We start from the raw sequence: 20,985 nt of genomic DNA on the forward strand, positions 1-20,985 counted from the left end.
AAATAACAGAAGGGCGTCTAGAATGGACATGTATAAGCACTGTTGGCCTTTTCTGCCCTGCAGGTGTGGATTCACAAGAATATTCATGTACACAGTTCCTACCAACAATGCTCCAGTATCGAAAAGGATACTCCCCTCCCCGGTATGCCTTCTCTGCACATCTTCCTGCTGCCAGTCTCTTCTCCAGCCTGTCTGGGAGTTAAGACTGGCTGAGGGTGCCTCAAGGAGAAAGCCATGCCTAGGTTGACCTGTGTTTTCTGACCCTGTGCTCTGCGGCATCCCTGCTGGCTTGCTCATAGAGGGGCCAGGTGTGGTAAAGAAACAAGGACACCAGACACCCACACAGAACACTTGGACACACGTGCTCATGCATACACACGTACACACACTCTCTCTCTCCCCTCCTCTCTCTCTCTCTCTCTCTCCCCCCCCCCTCCCCCCTCTCCCCCTCTCCCTCTCCCCCCGACTTGGCACATACTCTACCCACAAAACATCCAGGTTCTCTCACCTCAGCCAAAAGAGAGCCCAGAAATGCCCACAAGACAGGTTAGGGGTGAAAGACTTACTGAATTTTGACCCTCAGCTCCTCAAAAATATCTGTGAAGACTCTTCACATTTCTTTGGGAGGAGAGGAAGGGATTTAGGGAGATTGGCACTGGATTTAGGGGAGTCTTTGTGACTTATTAGCAGCATAGACCCAGAGGAGCCCATTTGCTCATTCTGTACCTTTATAAACAACCTTCTGTGCCAGGCCTATGAGGAGAGGAGCCTCTGGTGGGCCAGCCATGAGGAGAACACTTTCTGCATTTGCTTAATTTGTAACTGAATGTTTCAGGTCCTTTCCTCTCTCTAGTGGTGAAGGAGAATGAAATCTAGGCCTCATGTCTGGCTCACCCTCTCTCTTCCCCAGGGACAGGTTCAGGACCGTGGTGAATGTCCTCGGTGATGCATTCGGGACAGGCGTCGTGGAGAAGCTCTCTAAGAAGGAGCTGGAGCAGATGGATGTTTCATCTGAAGTCAATATCATGAACCCCTTTGCCTTGGAATCTACAATACTCGATAATGAAGACTCAGACACCAAAAAGTCTTATGTCAATGGAGGCTTTGCCGTGGACAAGTCTGACACCATCTCATTCACCCAGACCTCACAGTTCTAGAGCCCCTGGCTTCAGATGACTGGGAATGAGGAAGGACATCTCCATGAGTCATCTCTTAGCAACTTCAAACATTAAATAAGGAAAAGTAAAACATTAATGGCCACTGATTTGCTATACAGATCTCCAGATTATTTCTATATTTGGATTCACAGCTTTTGCTCTCCGGGTTCTGGGATTTGGGGATGGGATAAGATGAAAGAAAATTGATTAAAAGGAAAGCTGTATTATCTAGAATTTTAAATTTCTATGAGAGACAAAGTTTGGAAGTATATAAAGTAGTAACTGTTGGAATTAGGTAATGGATGTGGAAGAGAAATATTGCTTTCTCATGCACAGACCAGTGTTTTGGGTTTTTTAAAAAATATTCTGTCAGTCAATACAAATTTTTACTCAGGCTTTCTATTGGCATGGATTTCCTTTGACCTCTCACATTTTTATAGATTATAATGCATCTAAACAGCCCACCCCACCAGTTAATGTGCCAAGTTGTCCATTTTGAACTCATCTCTAGCCAATTTCAAAGAAACTGCGTTGAAAGAAAACAGACCAGCACGGTTCTGCAATAACAGTTTTAAGATGGGTGTGGGGTTTTGGGGGAAGGGAGGAGGGTTCGTTTTTCAATGTACTGTATAGGGACACTGTTAACTATTAATCTAGTGTTCAGTATAGAGCTAGGTATATATATATATGTATATATTTATTATTTTCATATAATTTTCCAGACAGAGATCAGAATTGAACTGTCAATGTGAGATAAAGAACTCTCCTTCTACTTGAATAATAACTATAATTTTGATCCAGATCTGCTTTGGGGCTTGTCAGAACTCCTCTCTCAGGAGCACTAGAGTGAGAAATCATGTTGTTCAATCTTTTCACATCTGTATATCAACCCCAAAGCAGAGACATACTATGGTGATACGCCAAGGTGGCACAGCCATTCATTTACAACTTCCAGATTCTACTGCTGGAAGGGAATACATATCAGCTCTATATAAGATTTTATGTACAAAGTGTCACTCACTCACATAAGGCTGGATGTGTTTTTATCCAACTGGAAGGCTTCATTCTTCCAAGGTTATTTATACGCACTTACAAATGACAGTACTTTGGTCTTTTGCACCCATCAGGGCCCAAACAACAGTGGCAAGCTACCAGCTAAGTTGTATTTTAATATGGGTTTGATGGGTTGAACAAGCCACTTTGGCCAGAAAGCACTATCCCTACCCTGGACTCTTGCAGAGTAAATCCCACGACATGAGACATTGGTATCAGTGGTTCAGGGAAATTCTTCCATTGTATGAAACTTGTTTCCTCCTCCAGGGAGGATAGTTCTAACTAGTAGTCTAGTACTCTTGGCCCTGCTCATTAAAATCCATTGCCTGTCATTCTGCTTATTTATGAAGATAGATAGCTTATTAAAGTCTATGCTTTGGCTCTCATCTTGTAAATAATCCTTAACATAAACTTGTATTTACACTGAGATCCAAAATAGTTGTGTTTCTGCAGTATTGAGTAGCCAATTTAAGCCTGTGCTTTTATATTTAAGAAACCAGAGATTGTGCCAAAGATCATGGAAAGTAAATAAATGCCCAATATTGACCACCTGCACCTGAGATCTACAAGAGAATCATACTGAATTGTCATGTAAACATCATAAATATGGACCAGTGATTCAATGTGAGGTTTAAAATGCAAATATTGGTGTTGTTTATGGGACGGAAATATAAATATAAATTCAAGTGAATCAGTAATTTATCTTGGGCTGAATGGTTCTACCCCCTTAGCCAGTTGCTCTGATATGAGGCACGAGAGTTGGCAGAGCTGTTCATGAACTGCAGGTCATCCTTATTTTGGCGTGAGTTTGTAACCACCTGTTAACACACTGTGCTATTAACTCATAAAAGAGAACAATGTTCCTGCATTGCAGTCTCAATAAACATTTCCGGCATTCTTTCTTCCCCGCCTTCTTCTTCCTTTATCTCTTCTTTTATCTCACTTGGATGGGTGTGGGAAGGTGGAGACGTGGTCAGTGGATTCAGATTGTACATGGATTATCATTTTGAAAACTGTGTTTACACCCAAGAATGAAAAAGCAGAGCTTGAAGAAAACTAATCTGATTTGTCATGTTAATCAGTGGGGATTATAAGGCTGAAATACAGTACCATTATGAACAGTTTGCCCATATTTTATGACTGAGATGAAAGGGAAGGTAGAATTTGGTTAGACATTACAATAATGGGAGATAGTCTTATCTCAATATGATGGTGACTTGGTTTCAGTGAAGGACCAATCCTACCCTCTGAAATGTGACTACAAACTTGAATGGCTGTAGTCAGCTCTTGAAAGGGATGGCACAGTCCTGCCTGGAACCTGAGTCATGATGGAGTTCTGCTGGTGGACTCATACTCTGTGATAGACAACAAAGGAATGGACAGCTCCCTATGCCCCCCTGAGAGAGGATAGTATCTCATAAAAATGCTTATCACCACCTGGCCATACTAATTCAGGATAGTTTCCTCTTTTGGCAACATGATAGACTACCCCACCTCACACCTTAGAAAGAGAGATTTGTTTGGAAGAGTTAGTGCATCTGAGTAGGGCCTCCATATGATTTTGATCTTGCCCCAAGTATACTCATGTACAGAGGAATAGTGTTTTCAGCTCTAGTGAATGACTTTATTTTTCAACAAATCTTTGTGACCCCACTGGGTACAACGCCATTGATTAAAAACACATCCCATTCTTAGAATAGCATGAGAAGACTGTGTTTGGTTTATAATCATGCAGTGGGCCAGCAACAGTGTTGGCTTTGCAGGTGTTTAAGAATCTTCCTTCCTGGAACAGAAAGAAGAAACGGTCATGCAGAGCCTTGGAAGAATGCTAGAAAGTTCTGTGCAACAGGATTGATATTCTCTATTCCCTAAATGCCCAGCAAGGGACCACAGAGCACAGTGAGTGGGCATACATCTCTGATCTCTATCAGATTTGTGACTCTTGCCATTAATCTAAGCCTTGGTTTCCCCTTCTATGAAATAGGAATAACAAATCTTGCCTTGTGAGGCTGCTTTAAGTATTAAATGAGAAAGTATATGTGATGCATTTAGCAGAGACCTTGCCATATAATATGTTTAATAAAAAATGCTAATGCCTCTCCTCCTCCCAAAAAACCCTGCACCCTCACCTCCCATTTACATGGGTGCTCCATAGAGATGCAACTGCAATCACTATTTGAGTGTTTTAGGACCCTTGTAACTGACATAATTAAGGATTGTAAGCTCTCATCACTTGGTGTTAGCTGGGTTATTAGAGCAAATGGTAAATCCAACCTAGTGAGACTTCATAAACAACTCCCATTCTATAAAGGAGAAACCCCTGTCTGAAAATGGGACACTTTCATTTAAATAGTATAAGACTTAGAATGTTTTCTCCTGAAAAGTATCATGTGGGAACTAAGCAAAAACAAGTGTGCACAATCTTTTTTCTGTGGTCCGAGCCATGAGAGCGGTTTCAGAAGCTCGGGCTGTGTGAGTGAGGCTGAGATGCACATTCATGTAGCCCCTCTTCATATGTCCTGAAATTAGAGGATAACATGAAGTTCACTTTTGCTATCTTGGCCCATAAATGTCATATAACTGTCCCTACCTGCTGGAAGTAGACTTTGTTCTGGGCCCTACATGGGGCCCTACATACCTCCTATGCTAGGAAATGTGCCTCCCTCCCCTGCAATCTTATACTTTTTAAGTGAAAGCTATATAATATAAACAACTAGAAGTAGGCCTGTTAAATTAGCTTTGGGAAAAATATATTCATCTGTATATATTGAATTAGGTGACTGCACCTAAGGGTATAGCCAGCCCTGGTGGTCTAGAGGTTAAGATTCAGTGCTCTCACCACCAAGGCCTCGGTTCATTTCCTGGTTAGAGAACCACACCACCTGTCTGTCGGTTGTCATACAGTGGTGGCTGCGTGTTGCTGTGATGCTGAAAGCTATGCCACCGGCATTTCAAGTAACAGCAGGGTCACCCATGGTAGACAGGTTTCAGTGGAGCTTCCAGATCAAGACAGATTAGGAAGGAGGACCTGGCCACCCACTTCTGAAAAAATTGGTCATGAAAACCCTACGAATAGCAGCAGAGCATTATCTGATACAGCCCCAGAAGGTGAGAGGATGGCGCAAAAAGACCTGGCAGGGTTCCGCCCTGCAGTACACACAGTCGCTAGGAGTTGGAATCCACTCGATGGCACTAACAACCACAAAAAAACCTAAGTCTGAAATTATTGACCATGGATGGAGATGGTCAATGTCCTATCAAATGTGCCCAGATGACTGGGGACATTTCTCAATTGCCTTGGCTAGATAATGCCACAAAACTCCTAAGCAAGCAATAGTGTCTAACCACACAATTGATGTCCCATTTCTTCTCTCACTAGGAAAAAGCAGTGCCATGCGTGATTTGGAAGATGTCTCTCCAGGATTATGGAGACAATTGAGGTGTCATCTACAAATCTCACCTTATCTGCCAATTTTAAGATATCACAAAGTTCAGAAGAGTTATTAGTAAACCTCCAAAGCCAAGATAAAATCAATATCCCTTTTGATATTCTGGTTGGAGAAAAGGAGAAAGCAGTGGCCTCGTCTAGAGAAGTTCCACTGATTTCTAGAAGGCGTCGCCAGCCTGGCTGGGGATCTCTGGCCTCATGAGAGCAGAACCGGGATATTACCTAGAGAGACGCTTACTCCATAAAAGTGCTGTTTATTCGAAAGATGGAGGCAAAGGAAACCCGAAACTAAATGCAGAATCAACTAAACTCCTAAGCAGCAGTGTTTGGATCCCAGCCCCACTCCCACCCACCCTACGCCATTTTCCCTCAGAGAAGCTGCCTTTGCCTGACAGACTGGAGGCGCTGGTAGCTGCAGTTCCCCTATGACTCAGGAAAGCTATCAGCAGGGTTGCGAGGATGTCACATTCTCTTTCCTCACTTGAGGGCATTTGAGGGAATGCAAAGCAGGGTTGCATCATCTGGGTATTTCAGAGTCAAAGGGTAGGCTGCCAGGGGAAGAAATAAGGAGTTTGGAGATCTGGTACTAGCCAGGCTCTGCTTTATCTTGTCCAGGCCCTGTAGAAAGGTCTGTTTCCCAAGGTGAGGATAAGACTGACTGAAATGAATAGACTGGTCCCAGGAGGGTAGTAGCAGGAGAAAACTCCATCATCGCACAGGTGCTTCCTTTTATGGACACACCTTCACAAAGTGGTGAAGGCAGGCACATTTTAAAGATGACTTTGAGCTTCTTCCAAGCACTCAAATGTAACTTTCATTTAAGGAGTCCTCATGTTGAGTTTCCAAGGTAATCAGTTTAGATGGCAATAATAATAAGAGTCCAGCAGAAAGGTCTGTCTGAGCTGAAGACTTGGGACAGAAAAAAAAAAAAGTTTCTCCAAACTGAATCCGAGGATAATGAAATGTCCAGGTCTTTAGGAAACTGGGTGAGTCTGACAAGTGTCAGAGAAGCGCTACTGTGTAACTCATAGTTATGTTATGAATAAAAGCAATACCATTAGCAACAGCAGAACCCTTACTGATCCTTCCCCAACACTTGCTCTTGTCTTCCCAGCATGCCAAACTGGCTTTAATTTCCAGGGTTTACAAACTAATCCTCCATTTCCTAATTTAGCCAGAAAGGTTAAGACAAGAATGTGTCAACTTCACATTAAGCACACACAAACTCAATGCTCCTTGCTCAGTCAGGAGGGGCCAGTTAAGTTAGAAAAACAAGCCACCTGCAGTTGATGAGAAAATTAGAAGTACAAACAACAAGGCAGACTCAGGCTGCAAGGACATTGAATCTGCTTCCCTGGAACTAAGGAAAAGTTTGCTCCTATATGATTCCAGGCAGGCAGCCACCTACCCTATTCTCTGGCATCATCACCTTTCATAGAGATGCTGCTTTAAGGCAAATAAAGATTCAGTTTCATTTAAGATATTGATCTAACCCTTAACTGCTGCAGACCCTGAGGAGTTTGCTCCCTGCCAGAACCAGTGCAGGAGAGGATAGGATATCATGACTCCAGAAGAAAATCAACAACAACGCAGAAGAAACTCATTTTTATTTGCTTGACAAATGTTTGCATAGCAGCTACTATGTAGCCAGCACTGTTCTTAACACTTAGCAGATATTATCTTGTTAATCTCAACAACATCATGAAGTAGGTACTATTATTATCCCCTTTCTACAGATGAGGAAACTGGTACAAAAGGTTAAATCACTTGCCCAAGATCACATGATAGGTGGCACAGCAATCTGGCTTCAGTGTCAATGTTCTTTACCAGGTGTTGAAAGCCAGAGAAGGCCAGGAGTGCTAAAATATTAATTCTAACAAGTCTGGAGTGGCCTGAAATTTTCAAGACAAATAACAACCATTGTTAACACTTACCAAGTGTTAACTACATGCCTGGCACTGTACTAAATATTTTACATGCTTAATCTCATTTATTCTTCTCAAAACTCCTTTCAGGCAGATATTATTACCCTCAATTTCCCAGATGAGGAAACCGTGGCTTAGAGAGGTTAAGTAACTTGCCCAAGTTCACACAGCTGGGACTCAAACCTTCAAAATGCCTAAAAATTCCATGCAAATGCAAACCAAAAGAAAGCAGGAGTAATCAAAAACCTCCCAACAAAGAAAAGTCGAGGTCCAGATGGCTTCACTGGTGAATTCTACCAAATATTAAAGAAGAATTAATAGCAATCCTTCTCCAACTCTTCCAAAAAATAGAAGAGGAGGAAACACTTTCATACTCATTTTACAAGGCCAGCATCACCCTGAAACCAAAGCCAGACAAGGACATTACAAGAAAAGAAAACTGTTTACAAGCCAATATCCCTGATGAGCACAGTTGCAAAAATCCTCAACAAAATATTAGCAAACCAAATTCAACAACACATTAAAAGGATCATACAGGATTTATTCCATGATCAAGCAGGATTTATTCCTAATGCCCACTCCCACCACTTTTATTCAACATAGTACTGGAAGTCGTAGTCAGAGCAATTAGGCAAGAAAAGGAAATAAAAAGCATCCAAATCAGAAAGGAAGAAGTAAAATTGTCTCTGTTTGCAGAAGACAGGATATTACATATAGAAAATCCTAAAGACTCCACCAAAAAACTGTTAGAACTAATAAACGAATTCAATAAAGTTGCAGAACACAAAATCAATATACAAAAATAAGTTGTGTTTCTATACACTAACAACAAACTATTGAAAAAAGAAATTAAGAAACAAACCCATTTACAATAGCATCAAAAAGAATAAAATACTTAGGAATAAATTTAACCAAGGAAGTAAAAGTTTTGTACACTGAAAACTATAAAACATTGATGAAAGAAACTGAAGAAGATATAAATAAATGGAAAGATATCCCATGTTCACAGATTGGAAGAATTAATATCGTTAAAATGTCCATATAACCCAAAGCTATCTACATATCCAATGCAATTTCTATAAAAATTCCAATGGCATTTTCCATAGAAATAGAAATAACAATCTTAAAATTTGTATGGAAACACAAAAGACCCCAAATAAGTCAAAGCAATCTTGAAAAAGAAGACCAAGCTGGAGGCATCACACTTCCTGATTTCAAACTATATTACAAAGCTATAGTAAACAAAACAGTATAGTATTGGCATAAAAACAGACACATAGATCAATGGAACAGAATAGGGAGCCCCAAAATACATCCATGCACATATGGTCAATTAATTTCCAACAAAGGAGTCTAGAATATACAACGGGGAAAGAATAGTCTCTTCAATAAATGGTGTGGGGAAAACTAGACATTCACATGCAAAAGAATGAAACTGGACCCCTATCTTACACCATACATAAAAATCAACTCAAAATGGATTAGAGTCTTGAATATAAGACTTGAAACCGTAAAACTCCTAGAAGAAAACATAGGGGCAAAGCTCCTTGACATAGGTCTTGGCAATGATTTTTTTGGATGTGACACCAAAGCAAAAGTTACAAAAGCAAAAATAAACAAATGGGACTACATCAAATTAAAAAGCTTCTGCTCGGCAAAGGAAACCATCAACAAAACGAAAAGGCAACCTAAAGAATAGGAGAAAATATTTGCAAACCATCTATCTGTAAGGAGTTAATATTCAAAATGTATAAGTAACTCATACAACTCAATAGCAAGAAAACAAATAACCCAATTTTAAAATGGGAAAAAGACCTGAATAGACATATTTCCAAAGAAGATATTCAAATGACCAACAGGCACATGAAAAGATGCTCAACATCACTAATCATCAGAGAAATGCAAATCAAAACCACAATGAGATATCACCTCACATGTGTTAGTATGTCTATTATCAAAAAGACAAGACATAAGAAATGCTGGTGAGGATGTGGAGAAAAGGGAATCCTTGTACACTGTTGGTGGGAATGTAAACTGGTACAGCAACTATGGGGAAAACAGTATCGAGGTTTCTCAAGAAATTAAAAACAGAACTACCATGTGATCCAGCAATCCCCCTTCTGGATATACATCCAAAGGAAACGAAATCACCATCATGAAGAGATATCTGTACTCCCATGTTCATTGCAGCATTATTCACAATAGCCAGATGCAGAAACCATCTAAATGTCCATTAATGGATGAATGAATAAAATAAATGTGGCATATACATACAATGGAATATCATTCAGTCTTAAAAAAAAGAAGGAAATCCTGCCGCTTGTGACAACATGGATGAACTTGGAGGACATTGGAGGACATTATGCTAAGTGAAATAAGCCAGACAAAGAAAGACAAATACTGCATGGTATCACTTATATGTAGAATCTAAAAAAGTGTCAAACTCATAGAAACAGAGAGTAGGATGGTGGTTGCCAGGGACCAGGCAGGGTGAGAGAAATAAAAAAAGGCTGGTAAAAGGGTACAAACTTTCATCCATAAGATGAATAAGGTCTGAGGATTTAATGTAAAACATGGTGACTATAGTTGATAATAATTGAAATTTGTATTGTATAATTGAATTTTCTAAGAGAGTAGAACTTAAGAGTTCTCACCAAAAAAAGGGTAAATATGTGAGGTGGTGGATGTGTTAATTAACTCGATGGTGGGAACCCTTGCACAATGTACACCTATCTCAAATTATCACGTTGTACACTTTAAATATATCACAATTTTCTTTGTCTATTATACCTCAATAAAGCTGAAAAAATGCCTAAAAAAGTAAAAGACAATGCATGATAGTATCTGATAATCACCTCTTTAAAAGTTGTTCATCTTTTCTAATCATCTGTCATTTCATTTGTTATAATCAAATTTTTTGCCTGTCCTCATTTTCCCATTCCAGCAAAGATTAGTTTAAAATGTATCTGTTATTATCTCCCACATCATCTAGTTGCCCACCCTCACTTCCTTTATAGTTGATACAATATCATCGTATCCTTCCCTCATATCACTTTTGAATTTTTAATTCAAAACTTAGTTCTTCCAAGAAGCCTTTCTATTCCAAAACCAGGGATAGGAAGGTGTCAGAATAAAAATTGGAACCTTATTTCTCTTTTCCTTTCTTGCTAACTTTTGGGGGCTTATTATTAGTCTTCATGCTCTGCCTCCCTTTCCTCCCCACTCACTAACACCTTAATCTCCTGCAGTCCGGCTTCTAACCCCACCACTCTCCTGAAACGCCAACATAAACCAATGCCCTGCTTGTAAAATCCAACAGGCATTTTCTCAGTCGTCAATTTTTACTCTTTTGCAATATTTGTCACTGTCAATTAGCTTGTTTTCCACTAAGTTCCCTTCCCTTGGCTTCTAAACCATTGCAGAGTTCTGCCCCCACCCTCTTCCCCATTCTTCAGTTACCTTTGTAACCTTCTCCTCTTGCTGCTCCCTTTCTGTGGGCCTCATCTCTGCCCAATGCTCAGCCTGTGCCAAACACACAGGGGCCCCTCAAATATTTGTGGAATGAGTGAAAAAATTCCATTTCCTTCTGGTCCCTCTCTCTACACTCTCTCCACCAGAAATTCATCCATTATTATGGCTTCAAGTACCACACTATGCAGATGATTACCAAAATGTGTATCCACAAAACCTATAGCTGCTCTTGGTTTCTCCTGCCCTGACCTCCCAACCAAACTTCACACTCACATTTCCGACTTCTATTAGACATTTCCCATTGGCCATTCCAGCATTTTTCTAAACAGAACTTATCCAAAATCCACCCTGTAAATTTTTTCTGTAGTCTCTCTTTCCTAAATTGGGTATTGTGTTTTCAAAACCATTATTTCCACTGCAAGCTAGGATCATAACAATTTCATCCCTCTTTGGCTCCAAAAGGTTTGAGGTTACAAGGCAGGTCTGCAGAGGTTCATTCATTTATTCGAATCCCTCCACTTTGGTGGGAGCTTCAGTGGGAGCCCTGAGTGACAGTGCTGCCTCTTTGTGAAGTGGTGGCCCAAGACTTAGCCTCTGTTCAGACATGAATAACTGGACATGATGCATCCCTGCCTTTTCTCTTCCTATGTCATTTTTGAATAAACAACATGTATTTTGATAATTCTCTAAATTCTATTCACAACAATGTGACCTTCACAATAGGAACTAGATTCAGAAGGAAAAACCAGAAAAAACACCAACTAAAACCAAGAGAAGGCCCTCATTTCCTCTGAGCACCCACCCAGCCTCCCAGCACCCCACCCCCAGTAATTCTGAGTGTTCCCTAGTCTGGCCTTACTGCCAAAAGGACACCATGAAAAAAAATCCCTCCCCAAAAGGTTTCACTTGGCCTCCTATTTTGTTCTCTTAGTCCTGAGTTCATCTTGCCTCATGTCATGAAGAATGTAAATCTACAAAATGAAGGACACTGTGTCCTTGTAACTGCAGGGTAATTATTCTCTCAATCCATGCTTCATTCCTGATGATTAAATAGTTCACCTTCACTTTGCAACTCAGCCCAGGCCAGCTGACTTAACTGTTTCTTCCTTAAAGGAGCCAGACTCCCTCGCACCACTCCCCCGCCCCCACCATCAAAGCACCATTAAAATAAGTTGCCTGGTGATTTCATCCTACCCTCGATGTTTAATGAGCCCCTTTCTTCTCTATGACACTCCCACTCTGTCCAGGCCCTATTACCCTATTACCCTATCAACAGCTTTGTCATAGTCTCCCTGCAGCCAGCCTCTAGCCACTACCAAACCACCCTGAACAAGATCATCACATTAATAGTCTGCTTTCCCATCCCCCAAATTGAATGGCTTCTTATCATCTACAGCACAAAGTCTAAAAGGCCAGGCCTAATATGTAAGACACTTCAGAAGATATCTCTAGAAGATATTCCCTTCTTCTCCATACAGATATCCTTTATTAGACTCTAATTTCCTCAATTCTCCCAAACCTCTTCTCCACCTAGTCTTCCTATACCTTAATGTCAAAAATCAATTCTTGGCCCTCAGCCCCAAGACCACATATTTCTTACCTCATGGAACCTAGAGAAGTAATAGTACCTTGGTAATTAATCATATGTTGCCTTACATTATTAAGTTAATCAATATGAGACTTGATTATAACACAATGAAATTGAGTTCCACAAACTTCACTCTAAATCAATATCATTTCATACCATTAAATAAGAGTCAAAACTGGTGGCTGTGGATAAGATTCAGCTTCAGCTTTATGTGGCCATAGAGCCTTTGTTATTTTAGATTTGAATTTGAAGAATCTGAACATCTTGTGGCAGGGGAGGGGGTAGAATTACACTCTCCATTTCATCTCAGTGCCCATCCCTCACCATTATTTCAAACCCCACTGCTTCTGACAGTCACAGATCCTGCCTGGTCCTGAAGGCATTTGAGTTTGCAACAACTTTTGATAGGCACGCTTGAAACATCTCCTTGCCCTAGTAAGTCTGGAAACTCCAGGAGGGCACAGGTTGTATCTTACACTCCTTAGCATGACTTGTCCCTTACCCCACAGGGCCCAGCACAATACTGAGCACATAGTAGAAGCTTAAGAAATACAAGTTGAATGAATCCATTCAAGGCTGTGGAATCAATTTAGTTAATTGTCAGGGCTGAGAGACTGGATGTCTCAATGAACAAAGGATGTCAACATTCACCTGCGTTGAACTTCCCTTATGCAATGACAAATGAGCCTTCATGAGGATGAGTTCTCACCACGAATCCAGCGCTGCCAGCAATGACACCTATTACATATAGTCTTGTTCCTGGAAATCATCCCACTAAAACAGGTGTGATCAGTTCAAGATACCAATTTAAATGAGTGTCAGTTCCTAGAAGAAAAGGAACAGGGATATTTATTTTGGGGTGGGGGTGAACAGCTTCTGAAAAATGTTATTTACAAACATGATATTCCAATGATAGGAAATAAGAACAGAAAGCATCTCTCGTTGGCCTACACAAGAAGTGGTTAACCTGGTTCCAACTTCTGTCAAGAGAACTTAGTTGCCCTGTCACTCTACTGAAATGCTCTGAGTTCATTTTTTTCAAACTCCTTAGGTTGAATTATCCAACATGCACCAGCCTCAGGGATAATCAGGTGACAACCAAGTGGCAGAAAGTGGAAGACAGAACATGAGGTTTGGAGACAAGACCAGGGTTTGGAAATTGGCTCTGACACTCAACTTTTTTGAGCCTCAGTGTCCTTAGAGAAAAAGTACTTCCCTCAAATAATTGAGTGAGATGAGAATAATAACAGCTGACACTTACTAAGTGGTTATTTTATGCCAGGCACTGACTTAATGTGCTTTAAATGTGTTAACTCATCTACTCACAGCAACATTATGAAGTTGATACTATTATTGCCTCCATTTTACACAGAAGGACACTAAGGCACAAAGAGGTTGTTATTTGCTCAAGTCACTCAGCCAGGAAATGGCAGAACCAGGACTCAAATCTAGGTGCTCTCACTCCAGAACCCTCAGTCCTAACACCTACACTCTCATGCCCTTGTGAAGCGCTTGATACAGTTGCCTGGCAAACTGAGGCACTAAACACGGTGAAATGAAAAAATGAGAGAAAGAGAGGGAGCAAGAAGAAGGAAAAAACCTTTACTCCACTTCTTGACTTGGATTTCAGGTCTCCCAAAGTTATACAGTGAGGTTTTTAAAAGACTGTAGCTCTCCCAAGCCCCTCAACGTTGCCCTGTCCTGGCCTCCTCTGTGGAAGAACCTGGAATAAATCACTCCCCACACTCACTCAGGCTAAGCAGGATGTGCAGTAACATACCTTGGCTGGTTCAAAAGCATCCTCAGACGATCACAAACGAAAGGCCCAAGATCCACAATGGATATTTCAACTCTCTTACCTTAGAGCAAATTCTTCGCCTGGCCAGAGGTCTTCCTTCTCCCTCTTCATTTTAAAATCCTAATCCTGGTGACTCAGCAGCCTAGCAGCCCCCAAATCCCTTCGCCATTTCTGGGGCAGGCCATGATGGCCCTCAGTGCTGCCATCTCAGAGTTCCTGGTGCCAAGATAAAGATTAGCCACCCCTGCCATGTGACCCTCCCATACATACAGAGCAAACCCAGCCATACATTATATTGTATTCTGTCTGTCCTGTTGGCCCATGTGTCTGTCCTACTGGAGAGGAGGCAAAGCTATGCTACCACAGAGCCACAGAGAGCAAATGAGCCCCAGCAGGTGATTCTTATGGGTAGATGAGGAGGGTTGATATTACACTATGGGCTACATGGTACTTTTAAAACAAAGATAAAAAGGAAAGAAAAATATATACTTACAAGAGTGCTGGAGGATCACTCTAAAAAATACATTATCCTGAAGGGAAAATTTCAGAGGGGGAGCTCCTCTGCTGAAGAAGTTCTGACAACCCCGCCATCCTGAGAAGGACCCATTTGCACCAGGGAAAAGCTCTAGTCCTAGGCATGACCCTATTTGTCGAATTTTCTAGTTCTGTTCATCAGAGGGAAGCACAAGCTCTTTCCTCTGATGAACAAAGCAACTATTGCTGTCCCTAGACCCGTGCGGAGGAGCCAAGGGAGCAGACCCAAAGAGCCAGAGGACTGCAGCTCTTATTGTCAGCAGGGTTCCCGTTACATGGGAAGAGGAGGGGCTTCTCTCCAAGATTTGCACATTCCCAAGGAGTGCTGGGATGGGTCCCCTATTCAGAGAAGGAAAGTAGTCCCATCAGGCAGTGCTAGTAGATTCATTGGTCACACATGGACTAGGGGGCATGTCCTTTCCTCAGCTCCCTCAGAGAGGCCAGAAGACTCCTTTAATGGAACTCATCCAGTAGAGCCATGGCTATTATTAAGAGTGGCCAAGCATTCAGGGGCTAGGCTGAACTTGCACACATAACCCATCCATCCTCTCCAATTATACATTTAAAACCAACCACCTTCTTTTATGTTAAACATATCACGTACACTCTCATTTTTTTAAATCTTATTTATATTCAGGGTCTATAGGCTTCAGCTAACTTTGGGTCAGTCAGGTGACCACAGAGAAATGGTCTCATTGTATGGTGGCTTTTGCTTGGAGGGCCCAGGCTCCACAAAGGAGATTTTCCCAGGAGCCACCGCAAACTCAGACCCTGCAAAACATGCGTGTAAAATAGGGTCCAGGCTTTCGCAGATCTGCAGCTGTGAAAGTCCAGAAAGGAATAATAAACTGACACAAGACAGGTGGGAATTTTTATTGTTTAATGACACAGATCTTCTCAAAGTAATCCAAACCACAATACATCATAAAATTATTCACGTTATTATATAATCCCAAAGCAAAATACCTCATCTGCAATCCCGGCCCCAATATAATTCCTCAAAACTGAAATAATTCCTTGCGAAATAATAAGGTAAAATAGGAATAATTTAAACAATAGAGTTAGCAGATCAGAAAGGGAGAAAAAGGCAGATCTGTGAAAAAAACTAAAAAGACTTTAAATAAGAACGAGCATTTAAGATCTTATCCCTAAACTGAATTAAGATCAACCATGCCAAAAAAAACTGAATAGTGAATGTTACAGTGTGTATTTGAACTATAACTGACGTGGAATACCAACTCATTAGAACGGATTTCCTTCAGCTGCTTATATCCTTCTTTGTAAGGGGCCCTTTTCTGAGAATTGTACCATAGTCTTAATGTAATACAGTATTTTTTATTTTTGATGACTACTTAGATGTCAACATAACAAATTAACAACTATAGTTTCAGACACACTGAGAACATATAAGCAGGTGTAACTTAACCATGTTGTCTGTTTTCCAAAAGTGGAAGGCTTATTGCAATATATACCTTTACTTGGCTGAAATTCTGAGAAAAGGATAAATGAGTTTTGTTTTACTGCTTTTGTTTTTGGAGGGTTTTTTCTGCTTTAACTTTTAATTTTGTTTTTCTAATATACCTAATGAACCAATTCCTGTGGTCATAATGAGAAAAGAAAACTTGACTCTCACTGAATCTTGTAAAAACCAAAAGGGTTTTAGGGTGTGTAGAGGAAAGCACTCAGGTTATAGTATGAAGGAAAGATGAAGGTTTCCATTCTCAGGCCCCTCTTCTCTGGTCTCTGAAGACAAAGGTGCCTCCAGTCCCCCTCATCCCATCCCCATGCTCTTCACCCTCCCTGAAGCCATGTGAACATTTCATAAATGCACCCTTCTAACTAACTTTAAATCTGGTTTTGGCAGTCATATTTGCAGAGCCTATTTACTTAAAGTAGTTCTTTCAGAGAAATATTTGAGGAAGGTTTTGTTCCTCATATAAATTTATTAAGAACTGCTGGGAAAAAGGAGGGGTAGGTGACACAAGGAGTAGTTGAAACTACAGTGCAAAGAAATGAGCCTCCTCCTACAAATGTATAATAGAAATGGAACCTTGAAAGCAAGATCTGAATTCTCCAGATGTAATTACTCTCTCTTCCTAGGTTTTCAGTGGATTTCATGTAAATCAAGCCTAACACTAAAGAACAAACAAACAAATAACAGACAAAACTCAGATTTACCAAAAAGAGAAAATCAGGTTGACAGTCTTTTCCTGGAGGATTTATCAGGTTATTCATCTAAATAGCAGCTTCCTTTAGCTCATGAAAGATGTAAGTTGATTTAGAAAGACAGACAGTTGGGGCGGAGTGGGATTGAGGCATGGGGGATGGGAAAGAACTTGTCAAGAACACATCCACTGCCCAAAATGAGGAACACCTGACATTTTCGTTGGCATTCTAAGTGCTCTTCAAATGAAAAAGCACCTACCACTCAACTATTGTTATTTTCTATTCCAAGCTCAAAACAAACACACAAGCAAACTAAAACACAAATTTTCCAGCTTGACAAGAAAATATGAGCCCCAAACACCAAACTCTTTAATCAATGACTCTTACCTGGGTACAAAAGACTGAGTACAGGGTTTGATTTAAAGGGGATTAGATACTGGTAACTCGACACACATAACAAAAATTGTTGTCCATTTCTCTAAGGATGTGTCAGATGATTCGATGAGGGATTTCTTCCTGATGCTCCTCCAGCTTTCATTCCCTTTCCCCTGTGAAATGTGAAACTTCACATACTACACGTGGTACTGAGAAAAAGAGCATTAATCAACACAACCAAGGAGAAGATTTCACTCTGTCCTCATCCTGGCATGTAGCTCTACCTTGTGCTCACTGGATTTCTGAGCCCCTTCTGCATTCCCAGAGCAGAATGAGGCAACCTTAGGTTAGCATGACAATGCAGCTGTGTAACCTTGGACAAGTTACCTGACCTCTTTGTATAATACCAGGATGATAATAAGCAAAGGATCCGCCTCTGAGTGTTACTGTGAGGAGTTAGTACAGTCCTTGGCACACAGTAAATGTGTAGAAACTTCTAGGTGTCCTTGAGCTGAACTGTTAAAAACATCCAAATCAATTCTATTCTACGGAAAAATTTTTTTTGAGCATGGAGGGAGTCAGTATGGGATTGGGGGGTGTTCCAAGCCCCCCATCCTCAAGGCACTCGAAGCCTACTGCAGAGATTCTCAATCGTAAATGCGCATTAGAATCTCCTGAAGAACTTTTATAAAATTACTGATGCCAGGCACCACCCGCAGAGATTCCAATTAAATTAGTCTAGAGTGGGGCCTGGGCATCAGTGTTTTTCACCGCCCACCCCAGGTGATTCTAATGCTTACTGAGGACTGCTGACCCAGGAATGCGCCTTGTGATTTGGGTGCATGGTCACTGCTTGTGTGGTCTGTTGGACTCTGAAAGGACCAGGAGCTCCTGGGATGAAGGGAATGCGTCATTATCCATCGCATCAATCCCCACAGGCCACCAAATGCCAAATCCCTCAGAAGCTGGTGACCAAATCAGAGAGGGAGAGCCCTCAAGGTTAGAGCTTGGAATCTGTAGGCTGGTGTGCTTTTTGCTTTGGTTGTAACAGAAACGAAGGGGCCCTTGCGGGAAGAAGTAAAATGGCTCCTGCCTGCCTAGCAGAGACAGGTGAGGTTGGAAGCCATACCAGCCACTACCTCCCCAGCTGGAGGCCTAATGAGCTATGACAGAATCAGAAACTAGCACTTCAATTAATTTCTGTCCTGTATTTTTTTCTTTTCCTGGTTTATTTCCTTTTTGCTAGTCTTTAATTTTAGAGAAGTTTTGTGCTACAATTCTTGTCTGTGTCTAAGGAAATCCAGGCCTGAGTGTCTTGTCCACTCTCCAGCTGGGAACATTACAAGTGGACTAGCTCCCACTGAAGACCAGCCACAGTGGTAGAAGCTGTGATCACAGGGAGCTGCCCACAGGGATGGAGAAATCAGTGGGCCAGAGTTGGTGCCATTTGGTCAGTGTCCCCTCCCTTCACAGAGACTTCCCTTCCAGTCCTCTGTCCCCTTCTTGGGAGGGTTTTCATAAGGAAAACCAACTACAATACAAGGCTGAAGGAAAGGAGTAGTAAGTGGAGGCAAGAGGAGAAACAGAAAGCAGAGGGCCTGACTCTACCTGAGGGACCAGGAGCTTTCACAGAAGAGGGCCTTGTAAGCCCATCTGTGAACATGGAATCTCAGTGAGTCCATACCAGACATGGGCAGTCAGCTCACACACTTAGGAAGGGCCACAACACAGCGGCAATCACGCCTTCCAGGAGAACTAGGGATAATCTCGGGGGGGGGGGGGGTGTTTATGGGAGTTTTTTGTAGTAAAATTCACATAACATAATTCACCATCTTCAAGTGTACAAGGGATAATCTATTTTATACCAAAATTACCAAATCCCAAACCATCCTGAATAAAGAGAAATCGATGTATTCTAACTTCTTCTACCCATTTCTTCCACCCACTCCCTGGTCAGACAACTGAACTCACTGTTTTTGGTCCAAGAATCCCTGACCTTTTTGTGTTAAGAATCTACTTTTTCATTTCCCCCGAATCTTCAGATCACTACAAATCAGGAGAGGAAAGCGGATGGACAGTGAAAGAGCAGAAGTGGAAAAGAGAAGAGACAAGAACTGGTGCTGAAAGCAGGAGCAAGTCCTTGAGAAAAGGGGACAGGGAAGGGGACATGTGGTGGAGACCCACTGGGTCCTCTGCCCAGTGCTCCTCTCTGGGCCTATCTTCCCGACCACAGGGGTGATTCAGCTGTCTTGCTTTAGCTGCCTGACCTTGCTTGTTTGGATATTCCCTGGATTCACTGAGACATTCAGCATCTTTCTAATAAATGCCCTGTTTGCTTAAGATGAGCCAAAATCACCTGGGTTTTTTTAGTGCCATAAAAACCTTCATTAACACAGCCCTCCAGGCCCTGGCCTCACCAGGACTCCAGGACTCAAGAAGGGGAGGTAGGAGGAGGATGGTATGGAGAGCTTCCAGACAAGGCCTACGAGTAGATTCCAAACCATTGGATGGGACTCGTGTTATGTAGGAAACCCATTTTCTAAGACAGAATTTACTAATTTTTTTTTCTTACCTCTCTATCCTCTCACACCAGTGTCCACATATCAGCTGGTTTAGGGCTTTACGTAACTTGATGTTACCCATGTTGAAATTCAGTGCAATTGGCATTTGGTAATTATGTGGGCCCTGTTCCCTAAGTGGTAATTATGTGGGCTATGTTCCGTATAACCACGTAATAATGCGTAGATGACTGTTTTGGCAACTGGAGATTAAGCGGCCCGGAATCCATCCTTTAATCTACCAAGCAGAACATTCTAAGGTAGAAGCCTGCAAAATGGGCAATTACTGAGCTGTCCTCCACATTCCTGTGTGCTGAAGGTGGGAGTCCTGGCCAGCCCTGGGGCAAGGCGATTTATGCCCCAAAGCATGAATGACCCTCAAACCAGACTTTCAAGAGCCTGACTACAGTGGAAACCTAGTATGTCATTCCACATTCTTTCATTGTTTAAAAAGACTCATAATTATTTTGATGTTGCTAGAATGAGGGACTACACAACACAACACCATAGGATCCTTGTGGCAGACATTCAAGGACAATGTCTACAAACTCTGTGTGGGTTCCAACGGGCTCTGCTCTGTCTTTCTCCTCAGGGCTCTCCTATCACATGCTCCAGGTTTGAAGAAGCAACAGAATGTAATGGTTAAAAGCACGGTCATTGAACCTAGACTACTCATGTTCATATTCCTACTGTGCCATCACATTCCTAGCCATGTCACCTTGAGCAAGACCCCTAGCATCCCTTTGCCTCAGTTTCCCTATCTGTAAAATGAACTAATGATAGTACTTACTTCATAGCGTTGTGAGAATTAAATATTAACTCATTTAATACAAGTGAATTATCTGGACCAGTTTCTGACACTCAGGAAGTACTTAGTAAGGAACAGCTATTATTATTCTGGGCTTGAGTTAG

General features: G+C 41.5%; 2 protein-coding genes across 2 annotated transcripts in view; one reads left to right on the top strand and one right to left on the bottom strand.

Moving 5' to 3' along the window:
- The window catches only part of SLC1A1 (solute carrier family 1 member 1), a 71,279-nt gene extending 68,168 nt beyond the window's left edge, over positions 1-3,111 (top strand). The window contains exon 12 of the mRNA XM_004440661.3: positions 911-3,111. Coding sequence (XP_004440718.1) covers positions 911-1,157 — 247 coding nt within the window. The 3' untranslated portion in view covers positions 1,158-3,111. The remainder of the gene's footprint in view (positions 1-910) is intronic.
- Positions 3,112-15,694: 12,583 nt separating this feature from the next.
- SPATA6L (spermatogenesis associated 6 like) overlaps positions 15,695-20,985 on the bottom strand; it is a 57,457-nt gene continuing 52,166 nt past the window's right edge. The window contains exon 13 of the mRNA XM_087444545.1: positions 15,695-17,688. The gene's annotated coding sequence lies outside the window, so the exon portion shown is untranslated. The remainder of the gene's footprint in view (positions 17,689-20,985) is intronic.

The sequence above is a fragment of the Ceratotherium simum genome, chromosome 20 (assembly GCF_057802395.1).
Source record: "Ceratotherium simum simum isolate JZ-2026a chromosome 20, ASM5780239v1, whole genome shotgun sequence".
Classification (NCBI taxonomy): Eukaryota; Metazoa; Chordata; class Mammalia; order Perissodactyla; family Rhinocerotidae; genus Ceratotherium; species Ceratotherium simum.